At 43.9% G+C, this 18449-nt stretch overlaps 1 protein-coding gene across 2 annotated transcripts in view; it reads right to left on the bottom strand.

Annotated features, from left to right (window-relative positions):
- EGFR (epidermal growth factor receptor) overlaps window positions 1-18449 on the bottom strand; it is a 210939-nt gene that overhangs the window by 31760 nt on the left and 160730 nt on the right. For both annotated transcript variants that reach the window (XM_006929086.4, XM_045052148.1), the window contains exons 9-19: window positions 18010-18136; window positions 17837-17910; window positions 16905-16995; window positions 13923-14122; window positions 12856-12988; window positions 10762-10852; window positions 8958-9115; window positions 6847-6885; window positions 3746-3887; window positions 2752-2874; window positions 1983-2081 (exon numbers count right to left, since the gene is read on the bottom strand). In XM_006929086.4, the coding sequence (XP_006929148.2) occupies window positions 1983-2081; window positions 2752-2874; window positions 3746-3887; window positions 6847-6885; window positions 8958-9115; window positions 10762-10852; window positions 12856-12988; window positions 13923-14122; window positions 16905-16995; window positions 17837-17910; window positions 18010-18136 (1277 nt within the window). The remainder of the gene's footprint in view (window positions 1-1982; window positions 2082-2751; window positions 2875-3745; window positions 3888-6846; window positions 6886-8957; window positions 9116-10761; window positions 10853-12855; window positions 12989-13922; window positions 14123-16904; window positions 16996-17836; window positions 17911-18009; window positions 18137-18449) is intronic.

The following is an 18449-nucleotide window of genomic DNA, read 5'->3' as shown; positions in this document are numbered from 1 at the left end:
CAAAAAACAAAACAAAACAAACAAAACTTCCCCCAAAATGGAGGGAGAAGAGAGCAGGAGAGAAGCAGAGCAAGAGGTAAACAGAGGCTCGTGTTTTGTAAACTTTTCAGGGTTTACTTTATTGTCCACCCCTCCTCTACCCCACCACAGCAGATTTCAGGGGACCTGGAGGTCCTTTTCAGTGAAAACGACTTCTCCCCCAAAGCACACCTATTGTCTTCAAAATCCCCCTTCCTCTGGGTTGTAAACATTGCTGAAATTCACATTTCAGCATTGTTTTGTGAGATTTATTGGAATGCCCTGAATGAGTAAAACACGAATTAAGGAAGCAGACTCCTCAAAAAAGATTTTCTTTTCAACGCAATACGTGAGGGAGCTGGAGGTTCTAAGTCAAGAGCCTTCGCAAACATATTTCTTGCGGTTATGCCAATGAGAGTTGACGGTATATGTTAATTGGACTTCACGTTAATTTGTAAGCCATTGAAAATGAGAGGTAATTTTGCTGGATATGTATATCTTCAATGTGTGCGATTTGCTACTGCACTTTATTTATTAATACATCATCTCTCATTTAGGGTGTGCCAGAGTGGGAATCTCCTATTATAAAGGAGGGAAGTCAGCTGGGAGTAATTGAAGTGTATACAGTGTTATGCCACTGGGAAGCTCATTGTGTCTAAACACATTTTTTAAAAGGCCCATGTTTGCTTTGTTTGGTATATATCCTGTGGGTTAGATGTAAGTTGGGGGAGTATTACATTTGCCTCCTGTCCCTCCCCACCGTAGAATAACTGAATTCTCTAGATTTTTGAGGCAGTCGGTTTTCTTTTGCTTTGACTTTGTTCCCCTAACCTCCTGCTAAGCCTCTCCAGCTTCTCTTTCTCTGGCTCTGCCCTGGGACAGGAGCAAAAGTTTGCATCAACCCACAGCAAACAGAGGCCAATGGTGTTCACAAGGACACCCCAATGGGATTGTCCGCTGGATCCTCCTGGGCATCCCTTGAAGCAGGCTTGGCCACATTCCATGGTGGCCCCTCTTTCAGCCAACTGCTGTTTAAAGGGATGCAGTGCCCTCGCCGACTGGTGAGGATCCAGAGAAGATGACGAAAGTTCAGTGGTACCGAAAGTAAAGACGTGCAAATAATCTTGTGGCACATTTCAAAGTCTTGCCCCATAAACTAACGGAGAACACTGGAAATAACATTTAAGCTATTTGGGGGAAAGTACCAAAGAGGGGCAACACTTTACAGAGCTTCTAGAGAGCATCCATACTATAATCCCAGGCACCTTTAAAAAAGCCACTTCAAAGATAACTTGGTAGGGGCGCCTGGGTGGCTCGGTCGGTTAGGCGGCCGACTTCGGCTCAGGTCATGATCTCACGGTCCGTGAGTTCGAGCCCCGCGTCGGGCTCTGTGCTAACAGCTCAGAGCCTGGAGCCTGTTTCAGATTCTGTGTCTCCCTCTCTCTGACCCTCCCCCGTTCATGCTCTGTCTCTGTCTCAAAAATAAATAAATGTTAAAAAAAAAATTAAAAAAAAAAAGATAACTTGGTAGAGCAAAATGGACACGTGCTTCAGGGGCAGAAATAACGATAGGCTGGAATCCTGTGCCAATCGCGTGAACGTGAGCAAGCTTCTTTATGCCTGCAAAGCATACTGAGTGTTAACCCCTGCACCACAGACTCATGGGGAGAGTTCCTCATGTGCAAAGCAACTAGTCCTGAGCCTGGCCCTTGGTGGACAGCCAGCGATTGTGAGTTTCTATCCTTTGGGGAGACATAGCAGAATGGAGGACCCAAGTCTTCTCTATCGGAGAAGCCGTGAGAGGGAATTATACCAACTACAGCCTGAAGGGAAAAAAAGACATGAAAGTGAACATTTAGAATGTGGTGATGGAGAAAGTCTAAAACAGGGCAGGGTGTGGCTTCTAAAATGTGGCTTCTAATGTCCACGCCTGTGGATAACTAGGAAACAAAGGAGAAACTCACATCAAGGATTTCCTTGTTGGCTTTTGGAGATGTGGCTTCTCGTAACTCCTTGATGGCCACAGGAATTTTAACCTTCTCACCTTCTGGGATCCAGAGTCCCTGTGACGAGGAGGGAGAGAAGACATTAACTGGCGACTGTCATACTATGCAATATGCTGACTCACAAGATGCACGGACTTTACCAGTGACACCATCCGAAAGGGTGAGGGACCTTGAGCACAGCTCTGTGCTCCAAGGTCACCAGTGCTAGGAGCCATGATATCTCAGCAGCTCTTTGGCTATATCGTGTTCCATGAATCAGAGCAGTTAGATTACAAAAAACCCTAAGCTTGTGCGAGTTATAAAACCAGTGTGGATCATTTTGTCCAGAATTCTGAGATACTGGCTCTGGGTCTAATGGAAATCAGACTTGATATAACAGGATCCAGGAAAAATAAATTAAGAGCTGTTTTGACCTGGGCATTATTTGGATGCTGTCATGCAGTGAGAGGCAGTCCCCCTTCAGACTCCATCCCTGCCACTCACCCCTTTACAAAGTCAATGCTGTCCTCCATGATAACTTTGTTGCCCGTGTACAGGTCTCACAGGACCACTTATACGTCACCAGTATAAAAGATTCCCTCTCGACAACTTGGGGAAAACATCAGAATTTCCCAAACCCTGAGCTACATATACAGTAGACAAGCTTGATAGACAGTAGACAGCCCAGGACTTTGAATATGCCCACCAACCTGCATCCCCAGAAGTCTCGGTGCCCTGGTGGCCTCACCTTGTACACTGTGCCAAATGCTCCAGAGCCCAGCACCTTGATCTTTTTGAATTCTGTTTCCTTTAAGATCCTCAAGAGAGCTTGGTTGGGAGCTTCTCCGCTGGGCGTAAGAGGCTCAACAAGCTGTGAGAGACAAGGAAGGAGGGTCGCGGCCTCAATGCTCAGGCCCACATGGGAGGAGGTGTGAGCCAGGCCCAGACACAGCCATGTGTGGATGGGCGTCAGCACCAAGAACCCGCCATGCTCACTCAGAAGGAGGAATGCACACCTTCTCTTTAGGACTTCAGAAAAGATATGTTGGGACAGGGACTCCCTGATACAGGTGTCCTCGCACAGAAGAGCTCCATTTCAATAAATGCAATTTCGATTTCTGTTTCCAGCCAATAAGCCGGGCTGAGAGAATTCTGGTGAGGGAAGTTTTGATATGGTTGGTCATTTTGGTAGCCTGTCGGGCCTCCTAACACACACAAGTGCCATTGTGCTATGAGCTGCTACGGGTCCCTCCTCCCAGGGACTCTGGCTTCTGACACACTGCCGGACACAAAGAGGCCGGCCGAAGACCCACCAGTAGAGTGAGTCACAAACAGAGCTCAAAATGGAACAGCACTATTGTAGACATGGGATTTGCCAAAGTAACATCTCAACATGTGCCTTCACAGGAATCACCAGACAACCTGTTTGCAAGCCCTTCTCCTGTGCATGTACCTGAGTGCTGTATGTTAAACAGGACTCCTATGGTTTTTGTATCTGTGTCGTGAGACTTATAATAGGAACATTGGCATCTCACTCCAGAGAGGTACCAAAACATCATTAATTGTTTATACCTGGACATTCAGAGATTCTTTCTGGTTTTTCCATCGTAAGCAATAAGGCATAATAATACAATTACATATTTAAAATAGTTGGCAACACTTGGCAGGAGAGCCTTCGTTCCTGTCTGGGGTGCTGGGGAGAGGGGCACTGGTGGGCGTACGGGGCCTGGGCACCTACTCACCTCTCTTTCCTGCAGCAGTCTGCGAAGTGTGCGCTTGCGGACGATGTGGCGTCGGCGCAGAAAGAGGCCCACCCCAAGGGCCACCACCACCACCAAGAGGAGGCCCCCAACAATCCCAGTGGCGATGGATGGGATCTTGGGCCTGGAACAAGAGGGAGACGTGGAAAAGTGAGGTTTGGTGACAGACTCTATTACATTGGCATTGTATGTATTTCCTGCATGTTTTGGTACATTGACATCATTTAACATCATCTCAGAAAATAGATACCATGTGGCTTCTACAGAGAGGAAAGAAAGCAAAGAGTTTCTAGGGTAGTGTTTCCACCTTCTTGAGCATAAGAGGCTTTGCCCCCAGGTTTTTTTTTTTTTTTTTTGCATTTTTTAAATTGACCTATCATCTGGACATCTCCATGCGACTTCTTTTCTTTTCTTTTTTTCTTTTCTTTTTTCTTTTCTTTTCTTTCCCTTATTTTCCTTTCCTTTTCTTTTTTCCTTCCTTCCTTCCTTCCTTCCTTCCTTCCTTCCTTCCTTCCTTCCTATCATCTATCTATCTTTCTATCTATCTATCTACCTATCTATCGAGAGAGAACATGCACACACACACATGGGGCAGGGGCAGAAGGAGAGGGAAAGAGAGAATCCCAAGCAGGCTCCACACCTAGATGGGCTTGATCCATGAGATCATGCATGACCTGAACCAAAATCAAGAGTTGGACGCTTAACCAACTAAGCCACCTGGTGCCCCGACAATTATATTTTAATCTTTTAAGAAACCACATAATTCAAAAAGTAACTCAGACTTCAGTAATGCTTTTTATATGAATTCTAATGTATCCCCAGAGTATCTCCATACATACGAAGCCTAGAACATCACATCACATGTATTAAGACATGCATTGTCTACTGGTTTGCCTAGGTGAAGGGACTCTTTCCATAATGTTGAGATTCTTCAAAGTGTTCTTGGCTTTCAAGATGGGATGACAGCCATGTGGAATGCTTTATGAATAAGCTTGGGGGAGGTTATCATGTGATAGGATTTCAACATAAAAAAGATCATTGTCATAAATGAGTGATGTCATCATGCAACATCAAACCACTCTGCCACATTCTTCTTCCCACAAAGGTGGTGCTTGATTCAGGGACAGCAAAAACCCAAAACTCAGGTTCTAGAGCTCACTGAGGAAACAACCATCTGAATTTGTGGGTTCTGAATTTAGAATCTTCAAATTCCATAAATATAATCTGTATTTATAGATTCTAGAAATACTATAATACCATCTTCAAGTCCTATAAATATAATCTGTATCAATTTAATATAAAATAATTTAATTTTACATATTAAAATTCTATAAAAATCATCTTAAAATTATTGTTCTCAAGTATCTATTCTATTTGAATTTCTGGCAAACTTCGTATTTTTAGGAAGAAATGTTAAAGAACATCAAAGATTAATTAGTATCATTAGCACATAAGTATCCCAAGATCCTTATAAATTGCTTGTAAGTGGGTCAAAGGTACTTCATGACAACGATATTTACAACACTTTCTTCTCAGTGAGTGAAAAAGTCATCTCCTGCATTATCCCATCTCCCCAGTGAATGCCCTTTGGATTAATGAGTTTTTATTATATTGAAAAGAACACCAGAAAGATATAAAGAATAATTGGTTACAGACTATCTGTTCCATGGGGAGCTGTAGTAAGGGTGAGTGAATAAAAAAGGAAGAAAAACATAAAAAGAGTAAATATCACAAAGAATGGCCATTGGCTAGTTTCCAGGTGGGGCTTTGACAGAAAACCTCATTACAAAGGTACCGAGTGTAGCATGAAGATAGGACAAATTTTGCTGACATCCCGGTAGGCTCAGCAAAGAGGAAGCGAGAGACTGCCTTACTTGTCTTTAAGGTTTCACTTGAGAGTAGGGTTAATTCTGGGGCACAAGAGTCAGCTGACAGGGAGGGCAGGTTATTGAAGGGATTTTGTAGACATGATGAGAAATGGAAGAGATGGAGGTTTGGTTAGCGTTGGGGACGTCAGGAATGACAAAGAGGAGCCTTGTACATCATTCTGATTCCTCGCTAGACAGTGTTGGTCGATAACACCACTCTGTCCTGAGGAGTCTGAACAGCCATTCCCGATTCTGCCTTTCCTAGTGCAGCATTTCAAGCAATGATAGCAAATGAATCAGAACTGAAATGCTAGTGGAAGTCATTGTTTAGAAAAGGGGAGAAAGTCCCCCCAAGCTGGAGCTGTCATCACACAGGAAGGTTTGTGATACGGTCAAATGGATCATCAAGCAGGAAAAGAAGAGAAGCTAGAAGGAGGCTCTAGCAGAACTGGTGTGACCAAGAAGTCATAAATAGACTCCACATAAAGAGGAGCACTGTGTACCAAGTACGAGCTGGGCGTGGAACTGGCCCCAGGGCTCACATCCTGCATCCCTCCCGCCGAAGCACACGACAAAGTAGGCACGGGAGAGGTGGGTGCAACCAGCAGGATGGTCTCTGCCAGGGATGCTGTGCCAGCCCAGAGAAGAAATAAGAACTGTGAAGGTAGGGGCACCCGGGTGGCTCAGTCGGTGAAGCGACTGGCTCTTGATTTCGGCTCAGGTCACGGTCTCACAGTTCATGGGACTGAGCCCCACCTCGGGCTCTGCGCTGACAGTGCGAAGCCTGCTTGGGATTTCCTCTCTCTCCCTCTCTCTCTCTCTGACCCTCCCCTGCGAGTGCTCTCTGTCAACATAAAAAAAAATAAACTTAAAAAAAAATCTGTAAAAGGGGCGTCTGGGTGGCTCAGTCGGTTGAGCAGACCTCTCACTTGGGCTTAGGTCACGATCTCGCGTTTGTGGGTTCGAGCCCCACGTTAGGCTCAGAACCTGGAATCTGCTTTGGATTCTGTGTCTCGCCCTCTCTCTGCCCCTCCCCTGCTAGTGCTCTGTCTCTCTCTGTGTCTCAAAAAATAAGGTAAAACATTTTTAAAAATCTGCAAAAAAAAGAACCTGTGAAGGCAGAGGGGAATCAGAAATGCAGGAAAGCATTATCTGTGCAGATAGAGTGTTTGGTCATTTCTGAGAAGGTCCACTAGACTCAAGGAGAACACTTACCCATCTGTAGCACAGCCTTCAAGACCTGGCCCAGAACAGCTGTGGGTATTGAGGGAGAAATACACATTTTGATCATAAGTCAACATGCTTTATATTACTCTCAAATCATTAAAATCACCATGAATCTCAATTTGGGGGGGCAGCAGTTAATTATTTATTTATTTTGCATTTATTCATTCGTTCATTCACTCGGCACGTATTTTGGAATGTTGCACTCTGTGACACGGATTGTTCTAGCATTTAGCAGAGTGGACATTTTCTGGCCTCTGTTACTGAAATGCGTTCATGCGTACTTTATGATATAGGTATAGCTGTCTCATATCTGGCTCTAGGATGTCAGTACAGGCAGGGGAGGAGAGGCGGCCAAGACTAGAGCCATACTGATTAAGGGGTAGGAGGAGAGGAACTGATGTGTGAGGATGAGTCTCAGGGGCAGGGCAACAGCAGTGATGACTTCAGACCCTGAATCCAGGGGCAGTACGGGAGCTGGTTTCCTCTCCTCCCACAGGACTGAAACGTCTTACATACAGCAGAGACAGCATTGGTCTTAAATGACTCTTGAGAATCTGGGTCCCCGTTCTAGTGAAGGAGGCCACCGTCCCTTATTTTGATTACAGAATGATATAAAAAGGCAGAATACATTGGCTTTGAAGTATGGCAACATTTGCCAAGACAAACATCAGTAGGAAAACAGAATATTCCAATTAAATGCAAAAGACAACTCATGCTGTTGCACATGGATGGACCTAGAGAGAATTATGCTATCTGAAACAAGTCAGACGGAAGAAGACAAATCGTGTAAGATTTCATCTATACAATGGAGCCTAAAAAAATAAAACAAACGAACAAACAACAGCAACAGACTCATAAATACAGAGAACAAACCGGTGGTTGCCACAGAGAAACAGGGGGGATGACTAAAATGGGTGAAGGGTTTAAGGGGTATGAGCTTCTTATAAAATAAAATAAATAAAATAAATAATTTATTTATTATAAAATAAATAAGACATGGGGATGAGAAGTGCAGAACAGAAAATATAGTCCATAATGTAATAATTTTGTCTGGGGACAGATGGTGACTATACATATTGTGGGGAGCACTGCGTAATGTATAGAATTGTCAAATTGTTATGTTGTACACCTGAAACGAATAGAACATTGTGTGTAAGCTCTATATCAATTTTAAAAAGGAGATGGGGGACACTACCATTTCATGGCCTGGGGAAGGATGAAGGACTACATTTCAAGTATGTGACCAGGCCAGAGGCGCCTGTCAAGCACCCCATTTCCTACCTCAGTCAAGGGCTGGGATTTGTACACTCCTCCCGGAGGGTAGGGTCTGTTCCCTCCCCCATTTTCAAGCAGTCCTGCTCCTTTCTCCCCAGTGCCTTTGGGCCTTCCTTCCTACATCACACACACACACACACACACACACACACACACACACACACACACACAGGCTTTTTCAGGAAGTGGATGCATGGGAGGCCTCCCTATTTCACACTCTATTATCTCCTAGGGAAACCAAAACTCAAAGACAAAAGGCATCACTAATGAGTGACCACTGATAAACTCCCCCGCTCACTAGCTTTTTCTCCCCCACAATGCCCCGCAGTCTCCAAGAGGGAATGCTACACAAAGTGAGTGCAAATTGAAATTGTCCATTTTGGGACCACACGCGGGTTTTTTTTGTTGTTTTTTTGTTTTTTGTTTTTTTGGGTTTTTTTGGCAGCCTCTGAAGGTGCTGCGGGGGAAACAGCAGGGGTTACTAGGGAGAAGCTACTGATGCAGAAGTGGCTCAGGGGGAAAGAAAAGCCAGTTTACATCTGAAGAGGTGACTTGACAAGGACAGTGACAGGACAGGCACTAGAAGAGTCTTGATTTGAGTACTGAGCTTGAGCCCCTTGGGAAAGCTGATAACACCTTTGCATAATTTTGCAGAAACAATTGTTGAATATGAAGTAAAAGAGCCCATATCACGCTATCATTTAATGTCGTCAGAAAACTTATTCTCTGTCCTCTACTTGACTTCTTCTTTTTTGGTTACGTACAATGAAAACAGGAAACATTCTGCCCGGCGTCGTTTGCACCACAGTCAGGCTGTCACTCACCCGTAGGTACAGTTTGAATGGCACAGGTGACACATGCGATTGGCGTCCGCAAACTTCCAGACCAGGGTGTTGTTTTCTCCCATGATGCCAGCCGGGCAGGTCTTGACGCAGTGAGGGCCGTCGATGTAGTGTGCACACTGCACGCAGCTGTCTGGTCCCTACACCAAGACGGAGAGAGACATGTATATAGGCTTCCTTCTCTTTCGAAACTGAAGTAACTTTTTACTTATAATACTTTGTGTGAAAAAGAAGTCAAACAACAGACGTTCTTAAAGCAGAAACACAACAAGCTTGTCTGTGACTGTGAACCACTGTTCACAGCCTACTGAGAAGTCTTTGAATGCATTGACGATATAACAACGGAAAAGAAACTATACTGTACGCTTCGTGACAGTTTACTTAACAGACTGTGGGCAAGTTTCTTTGTCAAAACAATCTTGATGAGTCTACGTGTACGTTTACATCTCTATTGCTCAGATGGCATTGTTTGCATATCATATCTGAACTTAAAGAGCAGCTATGTGGGAAGCCAGACTTGCTGAGGCGAACTGAAGAAAGCCCACATCTATGTTTCTCCAGGGACAAGAAGGCAGTAAGTGGAAGTAAGCAGTGGGGGCATAATTAACTGTATACCGTGTTTATTTGATTCCGTTTGCTAAACTCCGAAAAACTCACAGAAGTGAAACTTGACTGTTTGGGTTGTGCCCTACATCAAGGGAGTGAAATAAAGCTGGTAGGGAAGGATGTGCTCACTGGTGAAGTTCTCCGATGTCTCCGTTTTGTCCAAAGACTGAGCATTCCCAGAACCAGAACGGTCAGATTACTAAGTCAGAATCACCAACAGACTTATTTCAATGATGAAAATTTAACCTAACACCATGTAAACTTATAAACCAATGGTTTACTTTGTAAACTGCCCTGTTAGCAGCCTACACCTCAAAACACAGCCTTCAGCCCGATTTAGAGACAGCTTTTGAAAAATGTGCTCAATTAGAAGGTCTAGATATGGCTGTTGAAGCTCAAATACAAACAGAACTCCTTATAAATAATATTGAGAATGAACAACATTGGGACATTGATGTGAGGAGGACCTGAATTCTCACGTATACTCTTTATGTAAATAGAAACCTGAATTTTGAAAAGTTTTGCTAGGTGTTTCTTTAAAAAAATTTTTTTAACGTTCATTCATTCTTGAGAGACACAGAGACAGAGCACGAGTGGGGGAGGGGCAGAGAGAGAGAGAGGGAGACACAGAATCCGAAGCAGGCTCCAGGCTCCGAGACATCAGCACAGAGCCCAGTGCGGGACTCGAACCCACGAACCGTGAGATCATGACGTGAGCCCAAAGTCAGAGACTTAACCGACTGAGCCACCCAGGTGCTCCGCTAGGTGTTTCTTTAAGAACTCTTCAAATAATTATGAACGAATGTTAAATAAGAATCTGATGATGTTTGATTGAGATGACGAAGCAATGATGACAGATGTCAGAAACAGTGAACACTGGCTGTCGATGTCCCCAGCCTCCCACAGGCATCCCTGGTTTTTGGTAAAAGAGTAGATGTTATTAGATTTGTTGGAGGGTGTTGGACAGAAAGGGTGAGTGCTCCTACAAGGTGGGTTGCGTGATGACGTCAACTCAACCACAGCCTCCGTGACCCAGCTGGGAGGTCACAAGGCCCCCTGTATGGGCATGGCTGCCTCTTTGGTAGCTGCAGAGTGATGCTGGCTCATTGCTGTGGTTCTGCTGCTTGGGAAGGCTTTTCCCTTGGACGTATGAGTGAATAACATCAAACGTGCTCCTTACTCGTCCTGTGCAGGTGATATTCATGGCCTGGGGCAGGCATTCTGGATGGCACTGTATGCACTCAGAATTCTCCACAAACTCCCTTGGCTCCCTGAGAGAAGAAAGAAAACTGATCAGTGCTATCTCTAGAGATCCTGATTCAAAATGCCGGCAGGTTACAACTGTCTGAGTTGCAATTGTCTGAAATTTCAGGTGACACAGAACACCTTTCTCAGAAATGCGAGAAAAATTTAGGTAAACATTTTAACGGTAGGGAATCTAGGATTATATTGCAATATGATAAACCGATTGTGTTAACTGAATCATCTCCTCTCCGAATAAATGCACAAGCTTCATTTATAATCAAAATATCTTCCCTACATTTTTCTATAAGGCACAGTTTTTGTCTATTAGGCAAACAGGTCAACAAATGAAAAAAGTAATAGTCCGGAAGAGGTGACCACCTCCCCCACCCCCCACAATATCAGATTCATGGATATTTAAATTAAGCTAGAAGGAAATGGTAACTGTAGATTGACTCACAGGAAAGGGAAAGAGAGATATTAAAACGTACTCAATGATTATTAATAAAAATAGGAAGCACGGAACACAGGTGTGAACACTTTTGCTTGAACTAGTTTCCCTGTTCCTCAAAGATGTATGGGTCGACATTAAGCAAGAAGATGATGTTTGATTGAAAAGACAAAACAGTTGTGACAGCTATTAAGACTGAATGCCGCCTGGTAATTAACTGCAGGCTTTCACGCCAGTGAACAAGGAAACACAAGGAATGTTTACACCCCGCAACATGTTCCCCAAGTCTTCCCTTATGTCATCAATTAAACCAAATGTGCCCAGTTTTTCCTTCCCTCCTTCTCTGGGTCATGATGCTGGCCGGAGGAGCCCATCTTGCAAACTGAGCAAGTGCTGCCAAAAGGCATGGGCACCAACAACATGGTGGTTTTAATTCCCTCTCCCTTTAAAAAGATGTAGAAAACACGACATTCACGTCTACTCATAGCAGTAAGGATTGCATTAATATTGCTGAATTACACAGAGGACTCTGTTAGGTTACTCGGCGTCTCTACTAAAGGATTCCTACAGAATTAGACTTGGTCCTCTCATTCTGATCCTGAATATTTCTTTTTTTTTTTTTAATGTGTCTTTATTTTGAGAGAGAGAGAGAGAGAGAGAGAGAGAGAGAGAGAGCAAGCACTAGTTGGGGAGGGGCACAGAGAGAGGGGGGCAGAGGATCTGAAGTGGGTCCTACGCTCACAGCAGTGAGCCCGACACGGGGCTCGAACTCACGAACCGTGAGATCATGACCAGAGCCGAAGACAGACGCTTAACCGACTGGGCACCCAGGAGCCCCCTGAATATTTCTGAATCCGCGCTGTGGCCCAAGCCCTGATAGCAAAATAAGAAGGAAGATTTCCCGTAGCCATTTGTAATTCCTATGGCTCTCCTCTCTCACAAAATGTCCCCTTTTCTTTAAATTAAAAAGGAAAAAGCCTCTGCTTCTCTCTATCCTTATATTTTACTTTCCTATTAATTTATTTTTAGTCATTATTTGTGGTCATTTGTGGTCAGAGCTTTACATCAATATCAAGATTCCCACAGAATCAAGCAACTGTACTTTTAACCGATAGCAAAAAAATCCAACAAAGTTTATATGATTGTTTATTTCTTTGTCCGTGGTTATGTTTCAAGTTATTTGCACTGTTCGATATTGCTTGAACATAAAACAAAAATTAACCAGGAAATATAATTTGTATTACTATATTCTGACACACCAGGAAAAATGTACTGCAAAGAAAAGTCTAAGTGACTGTGGTCTTGGCCACATGAACCATTTATGGCTTTTCCATTTCTCTTGGGAACTTTGTGTGGCTTCGAAAGAGATTAGATATTTCCAAAACCGAGACTCTATAAATTAGTGGATTGGATTAAGTAATGCAAAAAGTTTGTTCATTTCCTTTGGTGATTAACAGCTGTCAACAAATAAAAACAAAGGAAAAAGAAAAAAAGGAAAAGTATCAAAGTGAACAACAGTAAACTTATAAAAACAATCGCCTTAGTTTTTATCAGAACAAAGGGGTTACAAAATAACCTTACCCCTCCAGAACATTGCACTTCTCCACACATTCCTTGCCACGGGTGACGTTTTGGCAGGACACGCAGTCTTTCGGCTCCGGGCCCCAGCATCCCTCTGATGAGCATAACGGATGACAGACATGGCCTATGGCCTCTGAGAAGACACAGGGAGCCACAAGGAGTCAGCTAGGGGACAGCGACTAGAGGGGCCAGTTGAGACAACACCTGTAAATGAGGCGTTGGGTTCTCTGTGACCCTGAGCTGCACAGACATGCTGGGGGTCCCTGGAAGAAGCAGTGACACAAAATGGGCTTCTAGAGGCCAACTTCAAGTTCCCTTTTCCAGACTGGGAGTCAAGGGTTCCTGGTCCGGACCTGGGTAGCACTTTGCTGATGAGTGTCATAGCTGATGGAGACACAAGGGAAGGTTTGTGGTTCCTTGCCGTGTGCTGGGCACCATGTCAAGAGTTTTATATACAAAATCTCACTTCATTCTCTCACTAGCAGTGGGAATCACTGTGGTCTCCATTTCATGGATGAGGAAGCCAAAGCCTAAAGGTATTAAGTACATTGACCAAGATCTGGAAGCTAGGAAGGGCTAGAGGCAGAATTTGAACTCAGATCTGCTTCTCCCAGTGACCAGGGTCTTGGTAAAAAGAAATGTGCATGGCCTGGCTTCAAGAGAAGCCTGTGGCTCTAAACTCAGATGAGGAAAAGTCACTGTAAAACGCTCATTCTATCTGCATGCGTGTGTGTATGCCTCTATGTGTTGCCAGCTAGAGTCATTAGAGGCTGAAATGAGCAGGGAGAACGGCTGAAAGGTAAAATAATTAATGCTGAATTTAGTTCTGTATGTTACAAATAATTGACAGCTTAAACCTCCAGGCAAATTCATCCTACGAAATGTGAATGATCTGGAAACAATTCCGGTGAACTTCCCATGATAACTTCACATGTAGGACTGTACAGATTTCTTTTAATCTGCTTCTTTAGGAATGAAAAATATAATTTAAATGTTTGGGAATCTTCTAAATCAACATACATGACCCACGTGAACCATCCCCATGATCAACGAAAGTGATTACTTACTGCAGCCTTTTTCATCTTTGTTGTTTATAATTTTGGTTTTCTGACTTGAAGTCCCAAACAGTTTTTTCCAGTTTATTGTATTTGCATAGCACAATTTTTGGTTTCCTGAAACGATCACATCTCCATCACTTATCTCCTTGAGGGAGCGTAATCCCAAGGACGTTATGTCCAGGCCCACAACCGCAAGAGAAAACTGACCACTACAGTGGAGGGAAGAAAAATAACATTGTGAAAAATGACCAAAAAATTCTATCACTAAAAGCTTTATTTTAATTTTCTTCTGGACCACCTTATATGTACTACAATCCCCCTCCCAGTGACTGTAAGTCATATTGCAGGAAGTCTGTATTGCAACTTTTGAAAATGACAACAGATTTTTTTAAGCTCCTCCAGGGAAAAGCTAGTTCCTTGTCCATTTACTATCTTTAACCCCAGTGGAATACTGAAGGTGAATAAATATTAACGTCATTATTATATTTACTGCATGTTTTTTTTTTTTGCCTGGGAATTGAACAGCATCTTCTTCTTTTTTAATGTTTATTTATTTATTTTGAGACACAGAGCAAGAGCATAACAGAGATGGGGGAGGGGGAAGGAATGCATGGGAAGGGGCAGAGAGAGAGGGAGAGAATCCCAAGCAGGCTCCACACTGTCAGCACAGAGCCTGATGCAGGGCTTGAACTCACAAATCTGAAGATCATGACCTGAGCCTATTGAGAGTTGGACCCTTAACTGACAGAGCCATCCAGGTGCCCCGAGAGCACATTCTAATCCCTCAAATATCCAAATACACTTTAAAAATCATAGGTTCATTTTTTCCATCCACCCACCTACCCATTAATCTATCTTTCCATCCACTCACCCATCTATTGATCCATTTGTCCATCTACTTATCTAGGCAGGCATGCTTCCATCCATCCATTTTTCCACCTATCTATCCATCTATCCATCCATCCATCCATCCATCCATCCATCCATCCATCCATCCTCTCATCTATGCATCCATCTACCCACTCATCTATCTGTTCATCCATGGATTCATTCAACTATCCATCCACTCAGCTATCTATCCATCCATCCATCGATCCACTGACCCATCAATCCATCCATTAACCCATCCACCCATATATTGAACAAACATCTGAACCATCCAAATCTGTCTGTGCTAGAACTCTATAAGACTATCAATATGTTTTCATCAAGAGACTGGATAAAAGTAATTCAGACTAAAAGGAGGGAAATCCTGAACCACCAGGAGAAACAGGAAGGCAAGAAAGCATCTGATGGGGTGCTGAGAACCAGGAGCTCCTGCTGGAGCAGAAACCTGGAGGTGAGGAGGCTTGGGCAAGGGATCTAGGGAGGGTGACAGAAGACCTTGCACACCTTGAGCTTGGTTGTTGTGTGCAAATGATGCGGAGCTACAGGAAAGAGACTTGCATTTTTAGGAAGCTCATTGGACACCAGGACAGGGAACAGACCAGCTGAGGCAGCACTCAATGAGGAGTCATCAGACAGGAGATGACAAAAGTTGAATTTGGAGACCCCTCCTCTCCTTGTTTCTCTTTCTCTCCTGACCCTTTCCTCCTTCTCCCTTCCCACAACCCGGCTCCTGTGGAAAGCAAGGAGCCCTGTGTTGAAGACCTGTAACTCTACTGTTTAGGAATTCTCTCTCAACATGTGCCCACAGAAGCCTAGGCACTGGGACAAAGCTGGTGTCTTCCGTGCAGGCCAGACCTGGCTCTGATGAGCTGTACCTGGAGCCAGCGATCACCCTGCCCCAGGAGGGACTGTGTATTTCTGGACTTCTCATAAATGTGAAAAGGTAAAAAAAAAAAGTAATTCTAATTTTGTTTAAATTCCGAAACGTAAGACAACTGGCACTTGCCAGTCACTTAAGAAAATGGATCTAAATCTCTTGTCTCTATGAAAGAAGTGGTTCAAAAGAAGTGGTCTCGAGAACTCAGAACAAAGGGGTCTTTCTGGGAAGCAATGGTTATTATCAGAGATGCACAGCCAAGAATGTTTTTAAAAAGCAGTATATATTTTATGTGTACTATACTCTAATTTTCTTTAATATAATTTTAAAATGTTCATTTATTTTGAGAGAGAGAAAGAGAGAGTGCACATGAGCAGGGGAGGGGCAGAGAGAGAATCTGTCAGTGCAGAGCCTGACGTGGGGCTCGAACTCACAAACTGTGAGATCGTGGCCCTGAGCCGAAATCAAGAGTAGGACGCTTAACTGACTGAGCCACCCAGGCACCCGATGATTTTCTTTAATATTGAGTGATATTATGTAGTCGTTTTAAAGGACAATTAATGAGTAATAGTTCTCAGCATCAGACTGTTTCCAAGGCAGGTCTGACAAAGAAATTCTCAAACTATTATTACTCTGAACTATATTCAAGATGCTTCTACGTGAGTATGCCACTGTTGGAGTTGGAAAAGTGGAACCCCTGAACCAGTCGTGTATTAAAAAGTCTGTCAGCCCCCTCTGACGCGGTGTGCTCATAAGGACATGTCATTTCAGGACTCCTCTTACCAAAACACATACAACCTCCATCGAATCATGAGAAAACATCAGCCCTTCCACAAAATGCTTGGCCAGTACTTTTTAAAAGTGTCAAGGCCATAAATGAGACGAAAAGACACAGGGACTGTTACAGATTGGAAGGGACTAAGGAGACACAGCCACCAAGTGCAGTGCAGGGTACTGGACTGCACACTGACACGTGGCATTCACGAGCAAACTGGTGACATCGGAGTGACGTCTGGTGGCGGAGGTCACAGCAATGTGCCGATGTTAATTTCTTCCTCTGCCTCTCGTGCCATGCTTCGGTGAGAAGCTGGCTGGAGGACTGATGACAGCTCTCTGCGGGATCTTTGTAACAGCTGTAGAAGTCTAATTTCAAACTCTTCTGTAGGTCTTATTTAAAAAAAAAATTTGCTTTTTAATCTACCAGGCTTTGGCTCGGGTCAACTTACTGTTGCTTTGTTCTTCCACGTATGATTTCTAGGTTCTCGAAAGCATGGAGGTCAGTCTTGTTTTCAGGCCAGGCCTGAATCAGCAAAAACCCTACAAAGGCAGAAGGAAGGCTCAGACACGCACCGCTTATACGTTTCTTTTTTATGAGACATTCTAGGATTCTCGAGAGACTGTAACAGGACCAAGAAAGGTGAACATCTGATTGGATTCTTTTTCTAATCTTTACCTTACCCACGTGTTGATACAAGCCAAGGCACAATTATACAGCGGACATTCTGCCTCTGACGTAGAATCCCCCGTCCCTCCCTGCATCTCTCCCACCACCCAACACCCCCACAGGCTGTCCCGTGGTGCCGTAGCCCTGACAGCCTTGCTGGGCTCCATATCTGATGACCCAGACTGGCTTCTTAATGACAAGTGCCATGTCTTAAGCTGTCACAGAATGAGATTCACAGATTTTCCTGACTTAATTCCAATATTCCAAACAATCTTGTTATTTAGGTCCAATTATTCCCTTTTTATGGATGAAGGCAGTGGAGCTCTGATGGCAGTCATGGACCAAATGTTGGCTGGTGGCCGAGCAGGGACATGAAGTCCAGTCTGTGAGGCTCGAGAGCCTGTGCTGTTCCTTCAGCACTTTGCCTTTCCTCTCCCTCTACCCATGAAAGTCACTGGGCCATCAGGACGGCTGGCCGGGGCCAAGAAGACAAGGACACAAAATCGGGAATGACTCGTCTTTGATTAAAGTGTTTACCCTTCATGTGCAGGGGAAAGCGCATTTGTGAAAATGATCAAAGAACCCATTAGTCATTAGTGGTAGACGTTCAGAAGAAATGTCCTTATGCCAAGAGAGAAGAGATTACATCCACAAGTTCTCTCTGTACAACACCCATTTTCCATTTATGTTGATGGATATGTTAGCAGCACACACCTGTAATTTCCTTTACAGTTTTTAGAATATCCAGTTCCTTTGGATCTAGAGGTGGAGTATGCGTGAAGGAGTCACTGAAACAAGCAACAGAATGATTATTGATTAACAATCTCGTCCAGTGAACAAAGTGGATTTTGTGTTTCTCCCTACCAGTGCCTTAATCTGTTACTTACCCTCTAAATGCTACTGGCAGGATATGAAGATCTCCACTGATCGAGGTGCAATTTTTGAAGTGTTTAATATTTGTAGCATTGATGGAAAGTGTGTCTTTAAATTCACCAATTCCTATTCCATTACAAACTATAAAGAGAAGGGAGATGTTTATTCCACTCACATATGTTGGATTAAGAGTATCTAGGGATCTACAGGCAGAGGGAAGCGGGAAGGGAACTGTAGCCATTTGACTATCACTGCCATGCCATCATTCATTCATTCAACAAACATTCACGGAGGCCGGCTGGGTACCATAACTGTGGCAGGGCTTGGAGTTAAGCGGTTGGAGAAGGTGATGCTGTCCTCGTTGATTGCCGATGCTGCCCTCAACTTGGGTTCTCTTCCTCACGATCTCCCTCCTAGACTTAGTCTAATTGCTCTTAACTACTCTTGCTTCCTC

Source organism: Felis catus, chromosome A2 (assembly GCF_018350175.1).
Source record: "Felis catus isolate Fca126 chromosome A2, F.catus_Fca126_mat1.0, whole genome shotgun sequence".
Taxonomy (NCBI): Eukaryota; Metazoa; Chordata; class Mammalia; order Carnivora; family Felidae; genus Felis; species Felis catus.
Note: the sequence above shows the minus strand (reverse complement) of the source record. Positions and strands in the feature narration are given on the sequence as shown.